Source organism: Cucurbita moschata, unplaced genomic scaffold, assembly GCF_002738365.1.
Source record: "Cucurbita moschata cultivar Rifu unplaced genomic scaffold, Cmos_1.0 Cmo_Scf00036, whole genome shotgun sequence".
In the NCBI taxonomy this organism is placed as follows: Eukaryota; Viridiplantae; Streptophyta; class Magnoliopsida; order Cucurbitales; family Cucurbitaceae; genus Cucurbita; species Cucurbita moschata.
The window spans coordinates 578,324-598,731 of NW_019268552.1; the positions used below are offsets into that span (position 1 = coordinate 578,324).

At 37.5% G+C, this 20,408-nt stretch overlaps 5 protein-coding genes across 5 annotated transcripts; 2 read left to right on the forward strand and 3 right to left on the reverse strand.

The window, feature by feature from the left end:
* Window positions 1–2,904: 2,904 nt before the first annotated feature.
* Window positions 2,905–7,291, reverse strand: LOC111431349 (pachytene checkpoint protein 2 homolog). The gene is made up of 14 exons (XM_023067961.1): window positions 6,956–7,291; window positions 6,768–6,831; window positions 6,485–6,591; window positions 6,103–6,170; window positions 5,699–5,802; window positions 5,506–5,610; window positions 4,923–5,012; window positions 4,760–4,835; window positions 4,537–4,606; window positions 4,380–4,450; window positions 4,097–4,187; window positions 3,547–3,674; window positions 3,306–3,434; window positions 2,905–3,222 (listed from the first exon to the last, which is right to left on the reverse strand). Exons 1-14 carry the CDS (start codon window positions 7,080–7,082, stop codon window positions 3,082–3,084), a joined length of 1,371 nt encoding a protein of 456 aa, XP_022923729.1. The 5' UTR covers window positions 7,083–7,291; the 3' UTR covers window positions 2,905–3,081.
* A 1,168-nt stretch (window positions 7,292–8,459) lies between these two features.
* LOC111431350 lies at window positions 8,460–9,279 on the forward strand. The gene has a single exon (XM_023067963.1). It carries the CDS (start codon window positions 8,729–8,731, stop codon window positions 9,188–9,190), a length of 462 nt encoding a protein of 153 aa, XP_022923731.1. The 5' UTR covers window positions 8,460–8,728; the 3' UTR covers window positions 9,191–9,279.
* A 216-nt stretch (window positions 9,280–9,495) lies between these two features.
* On the reverse strand, window positions 9,496–14,254 carry LOC111431348 (protein NBR1 homolog). The gene is made up of 7 exons (XM_023067960.1): window positions 13,844–14,254; window positions 11,572–12,740; window positions 11,348–11,468; window positions 11,014–11,253; window positions 10,731–10,880; window positions 9,994–10,632; window positions 9,496–9,911 (listed from the first exon to the last, which is right to left on the reverse strand). Exons 1-7 carry the CDS (start codon window positions 13,865–13,867, stop codon window positions 9,813–9,815), a joined length of 2,442 nt encoding a protein of 813 aa, XP_022923728.1. The 5' UTR covers window positions 13,868–14,254; the 3' UTR covers window positions 9,496–9,812.
* A 323-nt stretch (window positions 14,255–14,577) lies between these two features.
* On the forward strand, window positions 14,578–15,290 carry LOC111431351 (60S ribosomal protein L27a-3-like). The gene has a single exon (XM_023067964.1). The coding sequence runs from the start codon at window positions 14,654–14,656 to the stop codon at window positions 15,092–15,094; it is 441 nt and encodes a 146-aa protein (XP_022923732.1). The 5' UTR covers window positions 14,578–14,653; the 3' UTR covers window positions 15,095–15,290.
* Window positions 15,291–18,972: 3,682 nt separating this feature from the next.
* On the reverse strand, window positions 18,973–20,286 carry LOC111431575 (transcription factor MYB61-like). Its single transcript, XM_023068258.1, has 3 exons — window positions 20,115–20,286; window positions 19,904–20,033; window positions 18,973–19,810 (listed from the first exon to the last, which is right to left on the reverse strand). Exons 1-3 carry the CDS (start codon window positions 20,245–20,247, stop codon window positions 19,042–19,044), a joined length of 1,032 nt encoding a protein of 343 aa, XP_022924026.1. The 5' UTR covers window positions 20,248–20,286; the 3' UTR covers window positions 18,973–19,041.
* Window positions 20,287–20,408: the final 122 nt, after the last annotated feature.

Below are 20,408 nucleotides of genomic sequence, written 5' to 3' on the forward strand. Positions count from 1 at the left end.
TTTTTTTTTTTTTTTTTTTTTTTGTATAAAGCTTTTAAGAGTGAGCAATGAGTGACTTTGAGCATTGGGTTTCAGCTTTGGGGAGTGGATCTCACAAGCAAAAAACGACAAAGTTTGGTGGGTCATTCTCTCTTTAAAAGCAAGTCAATATAATGTCTTCCATTTTGCTTCGACACATCCGATAATGTTTTAATAATCAAAACTTTCTCCATTGGACATATATTTTATTTCGAATTCTTGGTTTATTCTAGAAATAAGCACTTAGGAACGAATTTGGCATAGTTTAAATAGATTGTGAGACGTGAAAGAATTGGACATATATTTTGCTTTTGGTCGAAGAACTCATTTGTAATAAATTATCACACAATCATTTTAAATAGATACGGTCTATTTACACTTCATAAATCATCTCTTTTTCTAAGAAATTTAAGAGCTTTTAGGGAAGTAATGGTGGACAAGTCTTGGCATCTGTCAAGCTGTTATTGGACAGAAGAACAGTGGACTCAAGTTGGCAAGGACCTTCCATTTATTCGTTCCCCAAAACATGGCTCCAAACTACAATTTGTGTTGTCTAATGTAGCCATGATTATGCTAATGAAAAGGGAAACTTGGGGATCTTCAAGGCAGAAAAAGCAAGCTCCTTCCCAACTGAAAGTGCATTTTTTTTTTTGTGGTTGAAGAAATGCTAAAAAGAGAGAGGAAGAGGGAGGGCAGAAGCTTTTCAATTTTTTTTTTTTTTGACATCTGCGAGTGTTCGTACTAGCATTTGATCTCACGAGACAATCTCTTGATCCTATAATATTTAAATGCCAAAGAAACTCGGAGTATATCCCACCTACATAGACGATCATTGAACTCACTTCTTTTTAACTAGTTGGTATAACACTTGCTGACCCCTACCTTGATTCATGATAATTTACAATCATAAATATTACATATTTCAACCATGAAAAGTATCATTAAAGCTGTAGTAGCTACAATGCCTCTGTAGCAAAATTATATAATATTACTCCACTGAACTGTTCATGATTACCCCACTTGAACTGTTCATGAGACTGACTTTTCTAATATAGGCTGAGGTTGGTCAATGGTCTCAGAAAAAAGAACTGAGTATGTTTTGTTTTGTTACCTCACAGCCTCTCTCTCAGCTGATCTCTGTGAAAAACCTGAACTTTTGTACAGTCAAATTATAAGACTTCTTTTTAAGAAGCCAAACTTGCTGATACCTGAACCTGATCAGATCCCTGGTGGAGAGACTTCTTTTTCAGTACACATATTTGTTTTCTGATCAATGGAACTTTTAAATAAATGGGTAAAAACTCATAAATAGTAGTATGTTCTACAGCTGCATAAATTACAGATACATATCAGTGTTATACAACACTAATATTGTATAGTGATTCTTATTAGGTACAATTTATAGAGACAATAGTGCAAGATCTATGGTTCAGTTTCATTACGAGCTATATAAATAAGAACATAACCACACTTGGCAAACTATTATATCTTATATTTCATGAAAGAGAAAAAAGAACAACAAAATCAAAACTAGCTTCACATGAGAACTTCTAGCTTGATTGAATTATATTCTCTGAAGTTCAAAATGACTCCAACACAAAAGATAAGAATTACACTTCACAATCATGGGAAAGAAGAAGCATCCATACTAACAAAGAAAAGAAAGCAATGGGAGCGGGGTTATGAAAACAGAAGAGACTGAGAGAGGAGAAGAAGAAGAAGAAGAAGAAGAAGAAGAAGAAGCTGAGAGAGATGAGATGGTTAAATGCAATTAAAGGGTATAGGAAAACCAATCAGCTGCAAATGCAGACATGCATGCAGAGAAATTACATTTAATACCTTAATATATAGATATGACTATATATATATAGATATATATTCTAGTACAGATCTGATAACAGATCATAATTGGTAGAAAGAACGAAAGAGAGTAGAAACTCAAGTATGCATGCTTTGAAGAAGACAAATGAAAGAACTCTTCAAGAATCGGACCTGGACGCTGGATTCCCCTTTGCTAAGGATGAGATCATCAAAGAACTCCTACAACACTTAGCTTACAAAGACGTCTACATTTTCGAACAATGGGAACCTCCAAAACAAAGCTTACCATTTCAGTAGACCGCAAGAAAACCCTCTCTGGGTTCTCTATGGCAGCAAGAACGTTCCTTGGCTTCCTCCTTGAACTGTTGTTGAAAGCAAGAAACATGGCGAGATAGCAGACAGAAGAAGCAGGCATTCTGTAAGAGAGAAAAAGAGTTAGTTCTTCAGGTGCATATAATTCTCCACTAGAACAAGGAACATTGATATTATCAGCCTGCCATGGGAACACGCACACAGTGGAGTCTCTAAGATCTTTATATTCACGCATGCATGTTTCCCTTTAATGTACAGTGGAAGGTCACGTTTTCACAGGTAAAGAAGAAAAGGGAAGAGAGAGAGAGTAAGTGTGTTTTATGGAGGGTCCAGTTTAGCAAAGCATGATACCTCAAAGCTGGGCTTTCTGTTAAAGACGACCCTTCATAAAGGGGTCTTTATCTATCTATGTAATTTAAAATTTTGGCTCCTCTTTCTTTTCCCTTTTGGTCGGTTGTGCCGAAGTGAACCCAATTTTTTTTGGGCTCTCCTCTCACATGTTCTGGCATGTAGGCCTTCTCTTTCCTGCTTTTTCCTGCAAGTTTCCACATAATAGTCTATGTATTTAACTGATCATACAGACTAATAAATAGAACAAAATGAAGCCTATGCTCTAAAATATGGATAAAACTTTAATCATATCACTTGCATATATATATCTATGCCCATATTAAAAGTTGATTTCGTGGGGTTTATGGGTTATTGAGAGAATGAAAGTACTAAAAAACAATAGGGAAATCTACAATGCGACAGTTACAGAGAGTCCTCATAACTTTATAAGCAATGGATTCAACTAAAAATGAGTATTTTAGTAGGCTTTTCAAGTAGCGTCAGCTTCTACAACTGATTTCCAGATTTAGATCTGTATATGTAAGTGTTATCAGCACAACATTAATTACAAGCACAAGAAGCTTCTTGACAATAACACGTTCATTCGGGTAGCTCTGCTCGGTCTCTCACAGCCGTTTCCAACATGGCGAACAAGAACTTTGAAGGGTCGCCAGTACATGGATTGGCTAGAGTCGCATGAGCTAAGAACGGGAGTTTTCTTAAAAAACGTCCACTAGTACCCTGTGAACAGAAAAAAAACAAAATAATTCAAGGGTAATTCAAGGACTCGTAATCAATTAGCAATCAAGATTTCTGTCACAGACCTCGCATGCTTCAGCAACCTCGAGCAATAGTTTGCAGATGTGAAGTGGTACATCAACCTTCTTGGTCTCTCGAATGCTTATTTTCTCTTTCAAACCAGCATAGTTAGGAAGCATAGAGTGGTCAAAACCCTAAGAAATTTAGAAATGATGAGAATTACGAATGCCTATGTACTCTATTTCAACCAGAATCCAAGGCACCCAAAAGTAAGGCTAAAGCTGCAATTATTAGATGTTTATGGACCTCAACCGTTGTCAAAATTCCAGTGCGTAGAAGCTCTTGCAAGCAGGACCTCAGAATTTCATAACGTGCTTGAAGAGTTGGTGGACCAACATATGCTTTGATATCTGCACGGTCTACAAATGCAATATCTGCAATCCAGATTTTGGTTAATTCAAGTATTAAGATTTTAAGTAGAAGAAAATGGAAATTGAAAACCAGAAAAGAAAACGAGCGGGAATTGGAAGATTTGGAGAGGGCCTCAACACTTGGGGATTGTTTTTTCATCTTTGCTCAAGAAATAATGGAACTCCATAAGATTATACAACCCATAAACATCCTGATCAAACTTATACTGAGAACATGAGGATCAGAAACCGTAGCTTCTAGAGTATATAAATTGGAATAATTTCACTATTTTTTTTAATAACAAGTGCACTCAGACGAGTATTCGAACTACCAACTTCCGAAGACAGTCCATAAAAGGGTGCAGTCCCACTTGTAATTACACTACCAAAAACTTTTATTTTGCAAAGATAAATATTTACATGACATCACTTGATTATTAACTCACCAATAGCTGCTGTTATATTGGAAGTTGTCAGAATCACCACATTTGGTGACGATTTCAACTTGTCTATCTGTGTAAGTAGCGCATTGACAACCTGTAATATTACAGTTCAGAGTTTTATAAGCATCAGCTGAGTTTCAAAACTACTTGCCTAAACAATTTATAAAAACATATCCTTTCCGCTTTCTTCTTTCTTCTTTCTTCTTTCTTCGTTCTTTCTTTCTTTTGGTCAGAGAGAGTGATTAAGGGAGAAAAGAGAGAGACCATACAAAAGGCAATAGCATACCCTAATGGAATCTGAAGGTTCTGAACCAGACAAAGCAGCCTTTCTAGCAGCAGCTAAGCTTTCCACTTCATCTACAGACCACAAAATATAGAAATACGGATGGTGGTGTAGAAGAAGGACAAGCATGAAATTAACAACCTTCTAAAGTATGTCTCACCAATCAAAACAAATACCAGATTGTCTTCTTCCTCTATCATCTCTTGAATCTTCTGGAATAGCTTTGCAACCTATTAAGGAAAACATGTATTCTTGAATACGATAGAGCCATAATGCCCGACAAATGGAAGTGTTCGCTGCGTAAAATTTAAAACAGTACCTGTCTAGAATGAAATGAAAATTAATTAAGGATGCAGGTCATCTAATAATGAAAAAAGCCATACCAGCTTGCCACTTTCAGAAAACCATTTGCTGAACAGTGAATGTGCATTAACTTCAATTAGTACGCTGTGTGGATATCTGAATATAATGGAAAATGAAACTAATGAATAATAAGGGTCATTAATAATATAGAATACATACTGAAGCAGTAATCGACCAACAAACCTTGACAGATATCTTATCGACAGTTTTTGAGCCAGTGCTTTGCATAAAGACGTCTTACCAGTCCCTGGAGGTCCATGTAATAGGACAATCCTGTGCACACGTAAACAGACGAGAATTATATATTAACCTCCTGGATCTTTAGGTCTTCTACAAGCTTTGCCATCGTGTAAAACATGGCAAAGCATCCTTGAAGGCACAGTAGCGCTTTTAAAATCCTGGAAGGCTAGAGGGCAACACAATAGATGAAGTTCATAATTTTCACACAATTTTGAGTCTAGATTAGGATTTTGGCGGGCCATTTCTATTTACATAGTTTATTTGGAGAATTCATTCTAAAATGTAAAAGTTGTACCGAAAAGGTCGGGAATACAAAATGAGAGTTGGCTTATAACCCAGTAAACACACGCAACAAATATTAGTAAATATATACGGTCCCAAGGATAATATTTTAGGAAAGTAAAAAAAGAAAGCTAATAACAGAGAACTCTACAAATAAAATTCAGCAATGAAGATTACGTTTTATGTCCTCCCTTGTAGATTTTGAAAACCATCCTAATGCTCATACAGAAAAGACTTTCCTTACCGATTCCATGACACTAGGAATGGATCGACACCCTTCTCTGTGAATAACAAAGCACTAGCAGCATATCGCAGAAGTCTTTGCTTGAGACCAGACTCAAAAATTAAACTGCAGATTAATTTGAAAATGTTACTTCGTCAAAAGGAAGCTTGGGTTTATGAGGAAAGAAACAATAAATAAACTAGAGACAGCTTACCTTTCCCAGATGCCGTCAAACTCCTTGGCAGGAAGTATCCATTCATTAAAACTAGAAATCTGTCCTTCCCCACCAAGTTCCTCGCAGGGTCCTTCTTCACTTAGCTGACAAGCAATACACAAATACCATACATCAATCTAACCGCACGAAGAGAAAGTGAAGTCCCAACATAAAGGAAATGAAGAATGTAATAATAAATAAAGGCCAAGAATGCAGAATAGTATTACAATCGTGTATTGTGAATAATAAAGCTTTATGATTTGATGAGATAAAATTTGAAAGGAACAAATGCGGTCCCTTGTGCACCAAAAACAGTCAAGAGTTCATAAAATTGAACGAGCGCAGTGAAAATATCATCCATCGAGTGAGTACCGAAGAAGGCCAATATCAAGAGTGAACTTCACCTGAAAGACATGAACGACTGGTTTGACTTGCCAGAATAAGAGGATATCATGGTTTTGCACACTGTCGTCTACCAAAAACATAAATCCAGAATCATAACCAGAATAATGAAAATCCACCTTTTTCTATTAATCTATACCCGCTGACGTTACTTAATGGAAGAATCACACTCTCTGATAAGAAAAATTCCATTTTTCGAGCACTTTAAGCCCTTGGCCCACAGGCGGAGGAATTACTTTGTAAGCTAATTCTTCCAGAACTTCTAGAAACTATATAACTGACAAAATTAACATAATTTCTAGAGAATTCAAGTCACTATTTCCATTACCCATTCCATACCCTCTAGATTCTCTATGCCTAAACAACGCTAAACTGAAAGAATACCAGAGTCGCAAATTCGGATTCCTTGCACGTTTTCCGCGAGAAAAGCGTCATCGAGCGGGACTGGAATGGGCCCATCAACATAGCTTAAACTTCTCTTCTCAAGCATTCTGTCAATTAAAACACACAAAATTGACTATGAGTTCCTCATCTTCGAGCAATGTGAATTAACTTGAGCGCACTTCAAGTTTAAGAAATTCCAGAGAAACAAATGAACCAAAAATCTAATCTCCCTAACCAAGTCATCATATATCAGAAAGCTTAATACATATTTCCAGTAGCATACCTCTCAACGGCCATCCGGACATCTTCAATCCGTGCTGTGCTGGAGGATTTCAAACACACCTCGACTAAAATAATAACACAACATTATAAAAAAAATAAAAAGTAGGAAACATATCTCAAAGCTGTGAAATTGAAAACATGTACAAAAATATCTGAGACAATAAGAAACAAAAACAATAAGAGAAGAACCTGAAACGAGAATTTTGTCTTCATTTACAATAGAAGAAGCAGTTGACTCGGAGACGATGCCATTTGATTCAGGCACCTGCGCATCTAAGGGAGGGTTTGGGAGAGAAATCTCCATAGGAGCACTCATCTTTTGCACTGGAAGGGATGGACAGGGTTTGAGAACAGTTGAAGATTCGTAAGACGCTGTGAAACGTATAACATAGAACCGAAATAGCGCGGAGGAGTAGAGATCGGCGGCCAAACCTACCGGAAGAAAGCAGAGAAAATGGGAGTATTGGCTTTGGAAAATGGGCGGGAAAATACACGACGGAGTAAGAAATCTCCCTGTTCGAATACGGAAATTAAATTAAATATCTCAATAATATGAATACGTGCCCTAATTGGCTAAATTGTTTGAATTCTTTTTTTTATAAGAAAACCATTTAATTTTTATACTTAAATTTAAAATAATCTAGTTGTTTTAGTATTTTAAAAACTTTAATAAATCTTAAAATATTATAAAATAGATTATACTTTTAATATGATAAATATTAAAATTTTCAAAATGAAATGAAGCTAGGAAGAATATATCGTTAAATTAAACATCATGGAAGAAACAATTCACTTAGCCGAAATCACTAACTAATACTAATCCAATACTAATAGAATAGAAAAGAACTGTCTTTTCTGTATACTTTCTCCAGTTCCGTTGCTACCGCGGACTTTACGCAATCAATCGGATCATGTAGATATCTCTTCAACACAACATAGGTCATCGAAAGGATCTCGAAGACCCACCAAAACACAAAAACCAGAATCTTTCAGAAAATGAATTACTGGCCATTGAATTATCTCCCCGTGCTAAAAGATTCTAGTTTAAGCACGTGAACACTCTTAAGCTATCGAAATTGTTCTGTGAAACTCATTTGGTATTTATTCGTCAATAATTTTTTATTTTTCGTTCAATATGAGGCTGTGATTGGGGCAGGAGATGAACAAAGAAAACACGATGAAGAAGAAACCAGTGGTTGAAGACGACGACGTTCATCACGAAAACCTCAAGGCGGTGGTGCAGGCATGGCAGAGTCACACTAGGAACCTGTGTTTCCCAACCAAATTAAGCTCTCAACAAGCTCAGAAGGCACAAAGATAACTGCAGATTTTGAAGCGATGTCAAGGAGGATCTTCGAACAAAACTCAGGTAAGGGCTCTGGCAGAGATTTCAAAACCGAGGGTGAAATCGAAGGGGTAGAACTTCCAGTGTATGGTATCGAGTGACTCTAGCAGTGAAGCGCCTTACCGTTTCTCCATATTTATGTGAGGGGAACAAGTCATGAGCATGCTGATTCCATTAAATCAAGACGAGAATTCCAACCTTAAACACCATATAAGTATACGCCATGGCTTCAGAACCCTAGCAAAACGAGCGTCGCAGAGGGGTGGGTCAAGAGATGGGAACAGAGAAATATAAAATTTGTTTGTGCTCTTGATTTAATAGGGCGTGTTTGGCTTATTGGCCAAGAAACTTTTCGACTTCTTCTCGTGGTTTCTTCAGTGAAGGTGACGCTTCAAATCGGTTTTGGTTAATGGCGGACCATAGAGCATTCATTGAACCCTAAACCCTTCATTGAAGCCTCTTTCTCGCCAGTTCTCAAAGAGCCTCCTCTGAGGAGAAAGGATAACTAATTGGGTGACCCATTATTATGCTGTAAATGAAAATGTAGGGTCCACAGCGTAAAGTACCCAAAATCCCTCTCAGAGAACCCACACATGAGGCTGTGATTGGGGCACGATATGATCATGGTCCCCATTCACTCCCTTAATTTACAACGTCCAATACAAAGCCCACAAACAAAGAACACCATGAAGAACAAACCAGTGGTTGAAGACGAGGATGGTCATCTCGAAATCCTCAAGGCGGTGGCGCAGGCATGGCAAAGTCACACCGGTACTTCAAAGCCTGCAAGTGAATTCGACGCCCATCGCCGCAATTGCAGAGCCAATCCATCTCGGTTCAAGCTTGAGGCGATACGAAGCCGGTCTTCCGTCGGTGGCATGAGGAGATGGGACTTCGGACAGTCGCTGTGGGATTCGTATGAGATTGTGGCGGTTTCGAAGAAGCTGGAGACGGGGTTGGTGCTCGACGGCGACGGGTTTCGAGAGGCCGATGGCGGTGGGCGGAATCAGAGGAAACAGCGAGAGAGTTGTAATAGTTTGAGAAATTTGTTCAATAGAACTTCGAGGAGATTCAATTAGCCATTATTCGAAGTTCCAACACTGAGGAACCGATGAATGAAATCTCAACTTCATGATAATCATATTGAGTGGTTGAGTTCAGATTTTTTTAGATTTTGAATTTGTGGCTGATCTCCTGGTTTTATCTTCACAATATATGTAGACAAAACCTGTACAACCAGAAATTTAACCAAAAATAGAGCTCGAACTACCACCCCGGGATGCCTCATCAATATAAATCGGCCTCAAATCGATACATAAACAAGTTCAAAACTATACCCATGAACAATAATTCTCACAAAAAACAGAAACAAACACAAAAGGAATGACACCTAAGAAGATAAATAGGAAGGTTCAATCTGTGAAATGTTCTATAGCTTCAAGCCCAGTCTCTTCAGTGAAAGGATTAAACATCACAGCTACAAGAAAAACATGAGTTCTAGACGCTGAACTGAACAAAAGTTCGAATGACATATATATATATATATACACACACAACTTTTACAATGATAAAAGACAGAACAGAAACAGAAAAGGACTCAAAAAAACCTGGTTCCAGAGCAACAGTGCCATATCTCTTATTCTGTTTGGTTGTAATATGTATTTACATTCTAACCCATAGTTTTGAGAGAGCTTTCTTCAGCTAAGCCTTCTCCCCATATAGAAGTTCCATCACTACTCGCTTCATGCTGCCATTGTTCTTCATCAGAAGTCTTTTGTTCGTTTCCTTGTCGATGAATCCCTGTGTAATGCCACACGTTTATAATCATAAACCAAGACCCAAGAAATCAAGGATTAGCAACTTAGTTAAACGACTTACTAACCATTTCCTCCAACTCATCAAGCATCGGATCCCATTCGGAAACTCCACAGAGTTCGTCCACCGAGTGCTCTAGATTGTACTCGTTCCTCTTCAGTACTTCCTTGTTCAGATCAACCTGTTTGAATCCCATATCCTGTAGTGTTTTAAGAAGAGTTTCTTCAACAACGTTGTTAGTAGTGACTTTTTCAGATGATGCTGGAGAAACCTTGGGGGATGGTATTGGAGGAGGTGGGTTTGCAGCTGGAGTTGGTAAAGAAAGATCAATAAGAGGGTATGGCACAGAGGGAACCTCGGTTGAACGAGGTAGAACTCCATGGCCATCGACAGCAGGGCGAGATGAGACTAAGTTATCCTCAGTAGCAGAAGTAGCAGGACTCTTCCCAACTAGCATATCCTCATTTACTAGGAACTGTAGCTCTGTTTCACTTATAGGCACATTAAGATCAGGTTTTACTAGTTCGATTATAGGAACAGAATTACGAGGAGGGAGAAGGACACCGTCAGAAATTGCAGGAGTAGCATTCTTTTCTACACCTTCATGGCTGTTTGAACCAGCACTACCTATGACTATGGGTGAGGATAAATTTGAATCCACAGCTCGCAAATGCTCGGAATCTGGCATCCCAAGTGCTGCATCAACCTTCATGTTCGTAAACAATATAAGTTAAATTTAAATAATGGTGTAATTATATGAACTTACATACAGCACTGGGAAAACTGAGATGTGCACATGAATACCTGAATAAGAACCCAAACACGTTGTCCAAACTTCTGGCCAGATGGAGATGCCATAATCCAGTATGAGGTGTATTGACCAGAAAATGGAGGGGCTATAAAGTCAACTGCAATGTCAATTTCCCGACCCGGAGGAAGTCCATCAGCGGGAACCTGACATAAGTGAGGATGTGAGAGAAGTTTTAGAAAATAAAAGGAAGAATAAATATGAAGAAATACAAACACCAAAAACCAGAAAACCACATGCCCATTAGACTAGCATTGAAGTTGGAAAACATTTTTCTACCTCTAATTCGACCGATTCTGAACGACTGAACTTATCTCCTCCTGTCCATACTAGCTGTGTACCACGAGGCCAGTTCACACTCCCGCTATTATGCAACCTCCATATCTTGGTAAATGGGGTACAAGGAGGCATCACAGTGCCATCCAAGACATTAATGTCGTCTACAAAGCGACTATCAAGTTTGGTCTGCTTTCCAGAACTTATCAAAGCATCGATTATTTGGGGGCCAGGAAATGGAGGCTGCGTTCAGAGAGATCGGAAGTTAAAAACAAAATAAAATTGCTAATGACAAAACAAAGGGATGCATAGAAGCTCTGTCGTGAAAATTTCATACTCTACGATAGCAGGATTTCATTCTTGGACGCCGGTGAGAGACAGGACGGTCGATCCTGATGTAGTCAGCCTCATTGCCCATTTCAGCAAAGCAGACCATACAGAGATCATAATTATCTTTCCTGAAGAGAAATACCAAAGACAAAAAAGTTGGGTAATTAGGAACAGATAACAAAGGGAAATAAAAGGTGAATAGCTAATTATAGGTTTGTGTTCTATTCTTACACTTGGGACTTGAACCGTGGACCAGTAATCGGATGGGCTCCACAGCCATCACAAATAACACCTCTGTGGAATATACTTCTCACAGGTTCAACGTAACCTCGGCTGCTAATTATTGGATCTTCATGGAGTGGTTCAATGTAGCCACTGCTGCTGACATTTGGACCTTTATGGAACTTACTTCCTGCAGATTCAATGTAACCACTGTTTACAGGATCTATACCTGCAGTTCCAAGCATAGATGGTTCGGTAGCCACAGGCAATCCACTAAAAGGGCACTCGTTGACGAACCTACCATCCCTATCAGTGGAAGCTGAATTATGTGGTTTAGTGTGCACCGATGCAGGAAGACCGCGTACATACATTTCATTGCGATTTTCTTCCTCCTTTCCATCAAAAGGGCTGCTGGAAGGGGCAGCAGTAGCTGATTTCCCAATAGCAAATCCAGAAGCAATAGAATCACAAGGAAGGGCATTAAGATCAACAGCAGGTCCAGCTATACCAATGTTCTTTGTCATGCTCTCACTGTTAATTATCTTTCTATCTTTATAAGCTAAACCAGCGCATTGAACGTCATCGTTCTTTGAAGCTTTTGAATCTGCACCTAGAGAACACGTAGAACCCTCAGTGGCCACATTCTGTGTGCACGTCTCTGGAACAGATGAGGCCCGGGAACCAGTGTTCGGGTGTGTGCTTCCCAACCGAATAAAGCTCTGAGCAAGCTCAGAAAACAAAGGGCTAGCAACTGCGGCTTTTGAAGCGATGTCAAGGAAGACCTTTGAACAAAATTCAGGTAAGGGCTCTGGCAGAGATTTCAAAACCTCAGAGATACCAGGACGAACATTTTGAAACGAAGGTTGGCCACTTGCTGACATCATAGGGGTAGAACTTCCATCTGATCTGTTATGGGATTGGTCATTTTCCTTATTTCTCAGATGCACATCAATTTTCCAGAACTTTAACTGTTGCCTCATCAATTCATGCAGATCATCATCATTGACCAAGGTCACCACATCACCATCTTCATCAATATAAGTCAATGTAAAATCAGTATCAGAAGAGAAGTTGAAGAGATTAAGTATCTTTGCTCTCAAGCCATTGATGTCAAGATCCAGTTTATTGTTTCCATGGGCTCTAACACTGAAGCGCCTTAGCATTTCTCCATATTTAACCTTCAAGGAAAAAAAATATGACGGGAATAAGTCATCATCATACTAATAGAACATGGATCTCTATAAGCTTTGCCTTTGGATGTTTTTTTGATGCCTTAGTGTCAATAAGTAGTAACATGCTTGATCATACATAACCGATAGGCGACCTTTCTACTCGATGACAAGTGAGGGAGAATGTCACAACCATACTATGACCGTGACACTAGGCACCCGGTGAGCTGAAAAGCCCCTTGTCCTCAATGAGACCTCCTAAAGGGGAGCAAGTGCCTCTTACAAATTAAAGAAACTATAAACCTTGAGACATAAAAATGCACTTCATCTCAATAATACCTCGAGCATAGGCCTTCAAAGCCTTCTAAAAAATAGATAATGACAGTAACTTCCCAGCCGACAAAACAAAAGGCAAACGAAATGCACTTGCAAAAAGAACAAATAGGGGTTTTTACTGTTTCTAACAATGACCACAATACATGAAGAAAACAGACGTCCATTACAATGCAAAAGCTATTCAAATATGAATTTCATATTCGGTGCACAAAAAGTATCAAGTATGTATGAATCTATGCTACTCCAAGCTCGATATTGCCATTATAGATGAAAAGAAGCCTTCGTTTATAAACCCACAGACATGGAAATTGGAACAGCATAGATTAGTGATTTTAGTTATAAAACATCAATGGATTTGTCACTTTCAGAGTCAAGAGTATAAACAATTGATACGAAAATTTGAAATAACATACAATTATCAATTCATAATACCCCAATTAAGTCAGTCAACCTTCTCTGATTTCCCAATTATCGATCTAAGCTTGCCTTATTTTTCTCATCAAACAAAAAATAACGAAATCCAACGAAATGAACATAGAGGCTCGCTCAAGCGAATTGATTATGAACAATTTCTTCACACCCAGCAAACAGAAATTCATAGAGATCAACAAAAACCCAGTTAATAATAAACAAATCTCCTCTGGAGAACGATATTTTCAACACACCCAAAACTAGACATCGCATACACACACGCAAACAGGAAGAACACAGCGATGATCATCATCATCATCAAGGAAACAGAAAAACCCCAGTAAAATCAAGACGAGAATTCTAACCTTAATCACCATAGTAGACTCCATGGCTTCAGAAACCCAGCAGAAGAAGCGTCGGACCGGGCGTCGCAGAGGGTGGGTCAGAAGATGGGAAAATGGAAGAAGAAACAAATATACGTATAGTACTAAAACCGCCTATGTGATCCGAATTGGGTGAAGATTTCTATAATATAAAGAAATGGAAAGGTTTTCTGTAATTAAAACTTGACTATAGGCAGTTGGATCTTTTCTAGAAAATCGAAGCAAAATAACTCGAAGAATCCTATCCGTAAGCCGGTATCATCGCGCTCAAAGCTCTTTTCCCGAAATCTGAATGGGCTTCGATGAAAAACAAAATTATTTGTGCTTTTGATTTAATAGGGCGTGTTTGGCTTGTCGACGAAGAAATTTTTCGACTTCTTCTCGGGGTTCCTTAACCCGAAAGAAAGTTTCGAGGAATTAAATGCTAAAATGAAATATTTCCAATTTTTCATTCCAAATTAATTTGCCAAATCAGTGAAGCTGACCCTTCAAATGGGATTTCGTTAATGGCTGACCATTTCAAAATACATTATTAGATGCTTGAATCACTATAACTACACCTTCGAAGTTCTACAATATTATGATAGTGTCCACTTCGAGATTAATAGAGTTTTTCTGAGGTGGGGCTTGGGCTTGGGCTTTCAGCTAATACGAATGAAAAAGCCCAAAATTTTGTGGTGTGGGTCTCGGCTGTCAGTGCTATAAACTCTACCCAAACCCTAAATTTCACTTCCTCGTCCCGCCGCTCCCTGCAAATTCTTGGAACCCAGTTCTCCATCGTTCGCAGACGAAATGACGACCCGATTCAAGAAGAACAGGAAGAAGCGCGGTCACGTGAGCGCCGGCCATGGTCGTATCGGCAAGCACCGTAAGCATCCTGGTGGTCGTGGTAACGCTGGAGGTATGCACCACCACAGAATCCTGTTTGACAAATACCATCCTGGTTATTTTGGAAAAGTTGGTATGAGATACTTCCACAAGCTCCGAAACAAATTCTATTGCCCCATTGTAAACGTCGACAAGCTCTGGTCTCTCGTCCCCCAGGAAGTGAAGGACAAGGCTTCTAAGGATAATGCCCCTTTGGTTGATGTTACCCAGTTTGGGTATTTCAAAGTTTTGGGTAAAGGGGTCTTGCCCGAGAACCAGCCCATCGTTGTGAAAGCCAAGCTCATCTCGAAAATTGCAGAGAAGAAGATCAAGGAGAATGGTGGTGCTGTTGTCCTAACGGCTTAGGTTTATTGGGTAACTCTTAGTTCTATGGTTTTGTTTCCAAATTAGTTCTGATATATCTTGTGGGGTTCTTCGAAGTATTGGATTAATGTTATCAAACTCTGTGTTTCAGTTTTCTTCACTTTGAACTCAGTCAATTTTGAATGTTTTTCTTGAATTATCATTCAACTTTTATGTTATACATTGTTAATTTCGCTAATTTCATGGGGTTTGTTATCATTGTTTAAGTCACTGAAAGTTGAAACTGCTACTTGCATTGTTATTCTATCTTACCCGACTCACTAAACAACTTGGTTGTCTAGAATCAGCTGGGCTCTTTGTTTTGTCGGTGACATTTACAAGATCATCATCATTTTCATCCTCGAATTTGTGAGATTTGGAAATAGTTGATTGTTTTAAGGTTGTTGCTACCTTCTTTAATGTCTAGTATCATCATTTGTGCTGCTAAGTTGTGGCTCAACCTTCTGTCTCAAAGTCTTATCATTTCATATCATTAATTCTCATTCCTTCTTATGATGTGATTCCTGATCGAAGTACCAAATTCATGGGACTCAAAATGGATTGTATGTGGGTGTTCCCGTGTTCAATCTTGTTCGCCTGGTTTTAAATCATTCCTGCTCTGCAACTACTTAAAACTGAGCCATTTTCAGGCCATTTTCCTTTCAAAACTGCACTGCGATGATGTTCTATAATATTGGTTGAACCGTATTTCTGTCTGCGCTAAATCTATAGCTTCAAGTATAAAACCCCATTCATTCCAAAATCTACTTTGTAGCATTATTAGTAGCAACTTCTTTCATTTCTTTCCACTCAATCATCTTCAACGTTATTGAGCTGATTTGAACATAGCTCTGCCACAAGACATCAATTATCATTTCCAAAATTGATAGTTCTGTTTCAAAATTGTGTTCTATTAATGAAATTTGATTAGTGTATATGTTTCATTGAAATAATGGGTATGACGGTGGTAGAGTCGTTGAGATAAGCGTAGCCACTTTTAATACAAAGTTCTAGCACAAAACAAAAAATTCATTGTCTTAGTAAACTCTAACGTGAAATCATGTAAGTTTGAAACAAGCTTATAATTTAAACAGGTTCCAAATTCTGCTAAAAGAAGAGAGGAATAAAACGTAGATGGATTAGTTTTATTATCACAACAGATTGTAAGAACTTGGTGATTTCGTTTCTTTGTTTACCGCATCTCCTCCTCCTGCTGCTGCTGAAGACACAAGTCCATAATAGTTCACTGGAACTTCGTTAGCAAGTGCAGCCATGGTGGGTTCTTCAGGCAAGTGTTCTCGAATCTTCCATTTGCGACATTAAAATGTGTTCTTTCAATTTTTTATTCCAATCGCAATGTTGGGCTCCCTCCGATTCGAATTTGTCTTCCTCACGTTATGATGGTGGTAGGGGAGGTATGAAGTTAAAAGTGAATTGTGGTGAGGCTCTGTGTGTTGGCGAAGATTGTTGAGGATGCAGTAGAAGAGGAGTTGCATTGCAATTGCTTGATGACAGTCATGGAGGTAACAGCAGCCTTTAAGATCACTTCACCGGATTCAACGATACGAATGGGATACCGGGTTTTGTATATGAACGAACAAGAACATTGGATCACCACAGATATTTCTGAATTACGCTCTCATCTTTACTCTTCTGTTGTTTTGGTTCATCTTCTTTTTTCTACCTAATTTCAACTGCATTTTATATCAATTCTGATGAGATTATATGAATTGCCAACAAATTTAGACCGGAATTCATCCGTCAATCTTAGATCAAAATTCATGAATCCCGACCAAATTCAAACCAACTGGATGAATCACGCTCAGAAGTTTTCAATCTTGCCAAGAACGCATGAATTTCACTTAACTCCCACCCAGATTCCGACTGGTATGCATGAACCCCAACCGCATCGCATGATTTCTTAAAAAAAAAACATGTTTTTTTAAAGTTTATTATTATTATTATTTAAGCAAACAAAAATTCATTATGTTACATAATTTTTTTAAGGTAACCTCAAAAAAAAAAAAAAAAAAAAAAAAAAAAAAAAAAAAAAAAAAAAAAAAAAAAAAAAAAAAAAAAAAAAAAAAAAAAAAAGTTTTAAAATTTTGACTAAAAGAATTATTTAAACCAACGAGATCGCTTAAACCGAAAACGTGAACAACAATTTCTCTAATATTTTTTGTATTGATTATTCTATTTTATTAAATATTGAAAATTTAAAAATTGAAACAAAACTAAATGAGTTATGTAAAATGTAGAATTAAAGTATAATTAAATTGATCAAAGCATTAATAATATTTCTTTTAAGGTCCATCTCTCCAGATCAAAAATTTAAAAACTATATAAAAAGTTTTCAAATTTAATAAAATATTATAGAAGTCGTCATTAAATTTTCTATTTTCTATTTATTTTACTCTCCCAGTTTTGTTTACATTTGGTGTCTAAAATTTTAGACCTTACATTTTTTACCTTCAAATTTGTACTAATTCTTTAAAATTAATAGAGACACTAAATAATATATTATATTTTGAAATTTAAAAACCAAATAAACACAAAACTAAAAAACACAATTTAAAATATATTTTTTTATTTTTTTCCAAAAAATAAAAATAAGAATGTAGAACTGAATTTAAGGGGGAGAAAAGGAGGGAAATGACATAAGAAATTAATCAGGCTTAAGTGGGGATTTGATTAGCTGATTGACTTGTGATTAGCTGTTAATTATGTCCGGTCGGTCTTTTTTGAAAAAGAAAAAGAAAAAGTTTGTGTTTTTTTACGCAAAGAACAGATATAAACCCACTTGGGTTTAATTTTTTTTTTTTTTTTTTTCAACCAAACTTCCCATCAATTTCTGTTAAAACTCCTCTCTTTCTATCACAATGAGTGTAATTTAAGCCTCTTCTATATTTTATTGCTCATTTTAATACAAAATTAGCTTCATTACAGTATACGTATGAAAGACGTACAAGAAGCAGTGGATCCTTAGATAGCCATTGTTTAACTCGGTTCTGAGTTTTCTTAGGGAGTTTCCGCCTGATGGACTGCAGGGCGGTGGGTTTTGTTCGAGAGGAAGTTGTGTCGAGACCCCTTTGACGATCGGGCATTGGGTTAGGAATGTCCGTTGAAAATGTTGCTAGAACCATCTTGCGTGTAAAGGGAGATTCAGCGGGGTTCATCGACGCAGCTAGGGACATGTTTTCTGTGATATTTTGTTAAGAAAAGACAATATCATTACTATGAATCAAAATTTGAGTGAAATTTGTGAAGATATTTAGGAAGAACTATGAATGAGGGGAGCTATATTTCAAAAAGAAACAAAAGAAATGTGGTTGCCATTTCTCTTCCCAACCCCCCCTTTGTCTCTCAACATATTCCTATCATCAATCTCACAGTTTTAAAACGTGTTTATTAGAAAATGGTAAGCATATTTGTTACACTGCTTACTAATAGATGTCTGTTTTGGTCTTTTACGTATCACTGTTAGTCTCACAGTTTTCACACCCTTACTTCGTTTCTCTTCTCCAACTTACGTGGAATCTCATAATCATTTTCACCATTTCTTTAATATTACACTGAGACCCCATTTCCCTATCCTTTCAATCCTTTCTTCCATCTCTCCAAGAATGCATTATTCGTTCATCTCATTTCTCCAATTTCCCTCAAATAATTTAATTGGTTATTTCCTTGTTTTCGTATCCATAATTCAAAACTCGAGTATATTAACCAATCCACATAATATAAGCTAGCATCATCGTTCTTTCACGATCCAAATTAAAAAAAAAATAGAAATCAAGAGATCACTCTTCACATTATTTTATCTTGTCGTAAAACAAATATTACAAAAAAAAAATAAAGAAAAATACATAAGGAAAAAAAACTTACTATCAACATCTATGTTTTTTTTTTTTTTTTTTTTTTTTTGAAAGGATTGAATATAATGTNCAATTAGTTCACAAATGGTAAAAAGCATCAAAATTGCATCGAACAATGTCTTGTGATAGCGACGTTAATGGATAGCTCTGAATTAGCTGCCCATCAAGCACTGAAGAACTTGGGTTCAATTCCTCGGACTTTATCCCATTATTATTATGATTATGATTATTATTAGTTTTATTATTCACATGATTCTGGAACAAGATGTCCAATTTATTATCACTTTCCCACGAACAAAATGTCGTATTATCCACTCCATTGTTGTTGCTGTTGTTGTTCATGTAGAATTCTCCATAGTTGCTCATGTTCGAACCCGAATTGTCGGAAAATTCTGTCCCCGACAAGCTCCCATGGTCGGAATTTGTCAAACTCGGCATTGAACTGAACCCGAAATTCGAGTTCGTGTCGGTCAAATTGTAAGGATCAAACCCTGTTTGGAATTCGAAATAACAGAGGGAATCCAAGGGTTGTTTGTTCATGAAATGGTCTCGAATCGGCGCCGCCGTTACCCCACCGTCGTAGTAATCAACGCCGCCGAGGAGAAATGCAGGGCCTTGGTTATTCACGGCGGAGATACCACTCCCAAGTCCTTCAACCGGTGGGATTTCAGCAAATTCCTTATCCTCGAAGATCTTCTTCTCTTTAATCTCATGAATGTTGACAATTGGCTTGTGGGTATTCGGGTCAATCCCTTGCTTCATTAGCTTCTTTTTCAAGCTCGAATTCCAAAAATTCTTAATCTCGTTATCCGTTCTTCCCGGTAATTGAGCTGCAATTTGAGCCCACCTACCAAAACAAAAACCCCATTTGCTCAATTCCACTTCTAAACACAAACCCGAAATTAATTCAAACTCGAACCAATTAGGACACTACAAATACCTATTGCCGAGAACTTCATGGAGACTGATAATAAGATCCTGTTCTTGTTGAGAAAACATTCCTCTCTTCAAATCGGGTCTCAAGTAGTTGATCCATCTCAGTCTACAACTCTTCCCGCATCTCTGTAAACCTAAAACATCGAGAGAAAAAATCAAAACTTTGAAGAAAACTCGGGCGATTAGATCGTAAAAACCAAAGAATAAAGAGGTACCAGCAAGTTTGGGGACTGAACTCCAACAGCCAACGCCAAATCTTGTTATGTAATTGAAGAGCTTTTCGTCTTCCTCCGGCGACCATAGCCCTTTCCTTAGCTTCTGCTTTAGACAGCAAGAATGGCGCCCCATTGTCGTGAGAGAAACACAATTCTCCGACCGCCCAGATTCCAAATGCGTAGGACAGAGAAATATATATATATACATATATATATGAAATTATTTTTATTTTTAATTTTTGGGTAGTCAAGGGTTGACAAAAAAAAAAAAAAAAAAAAAAACCAAAAAAAAAA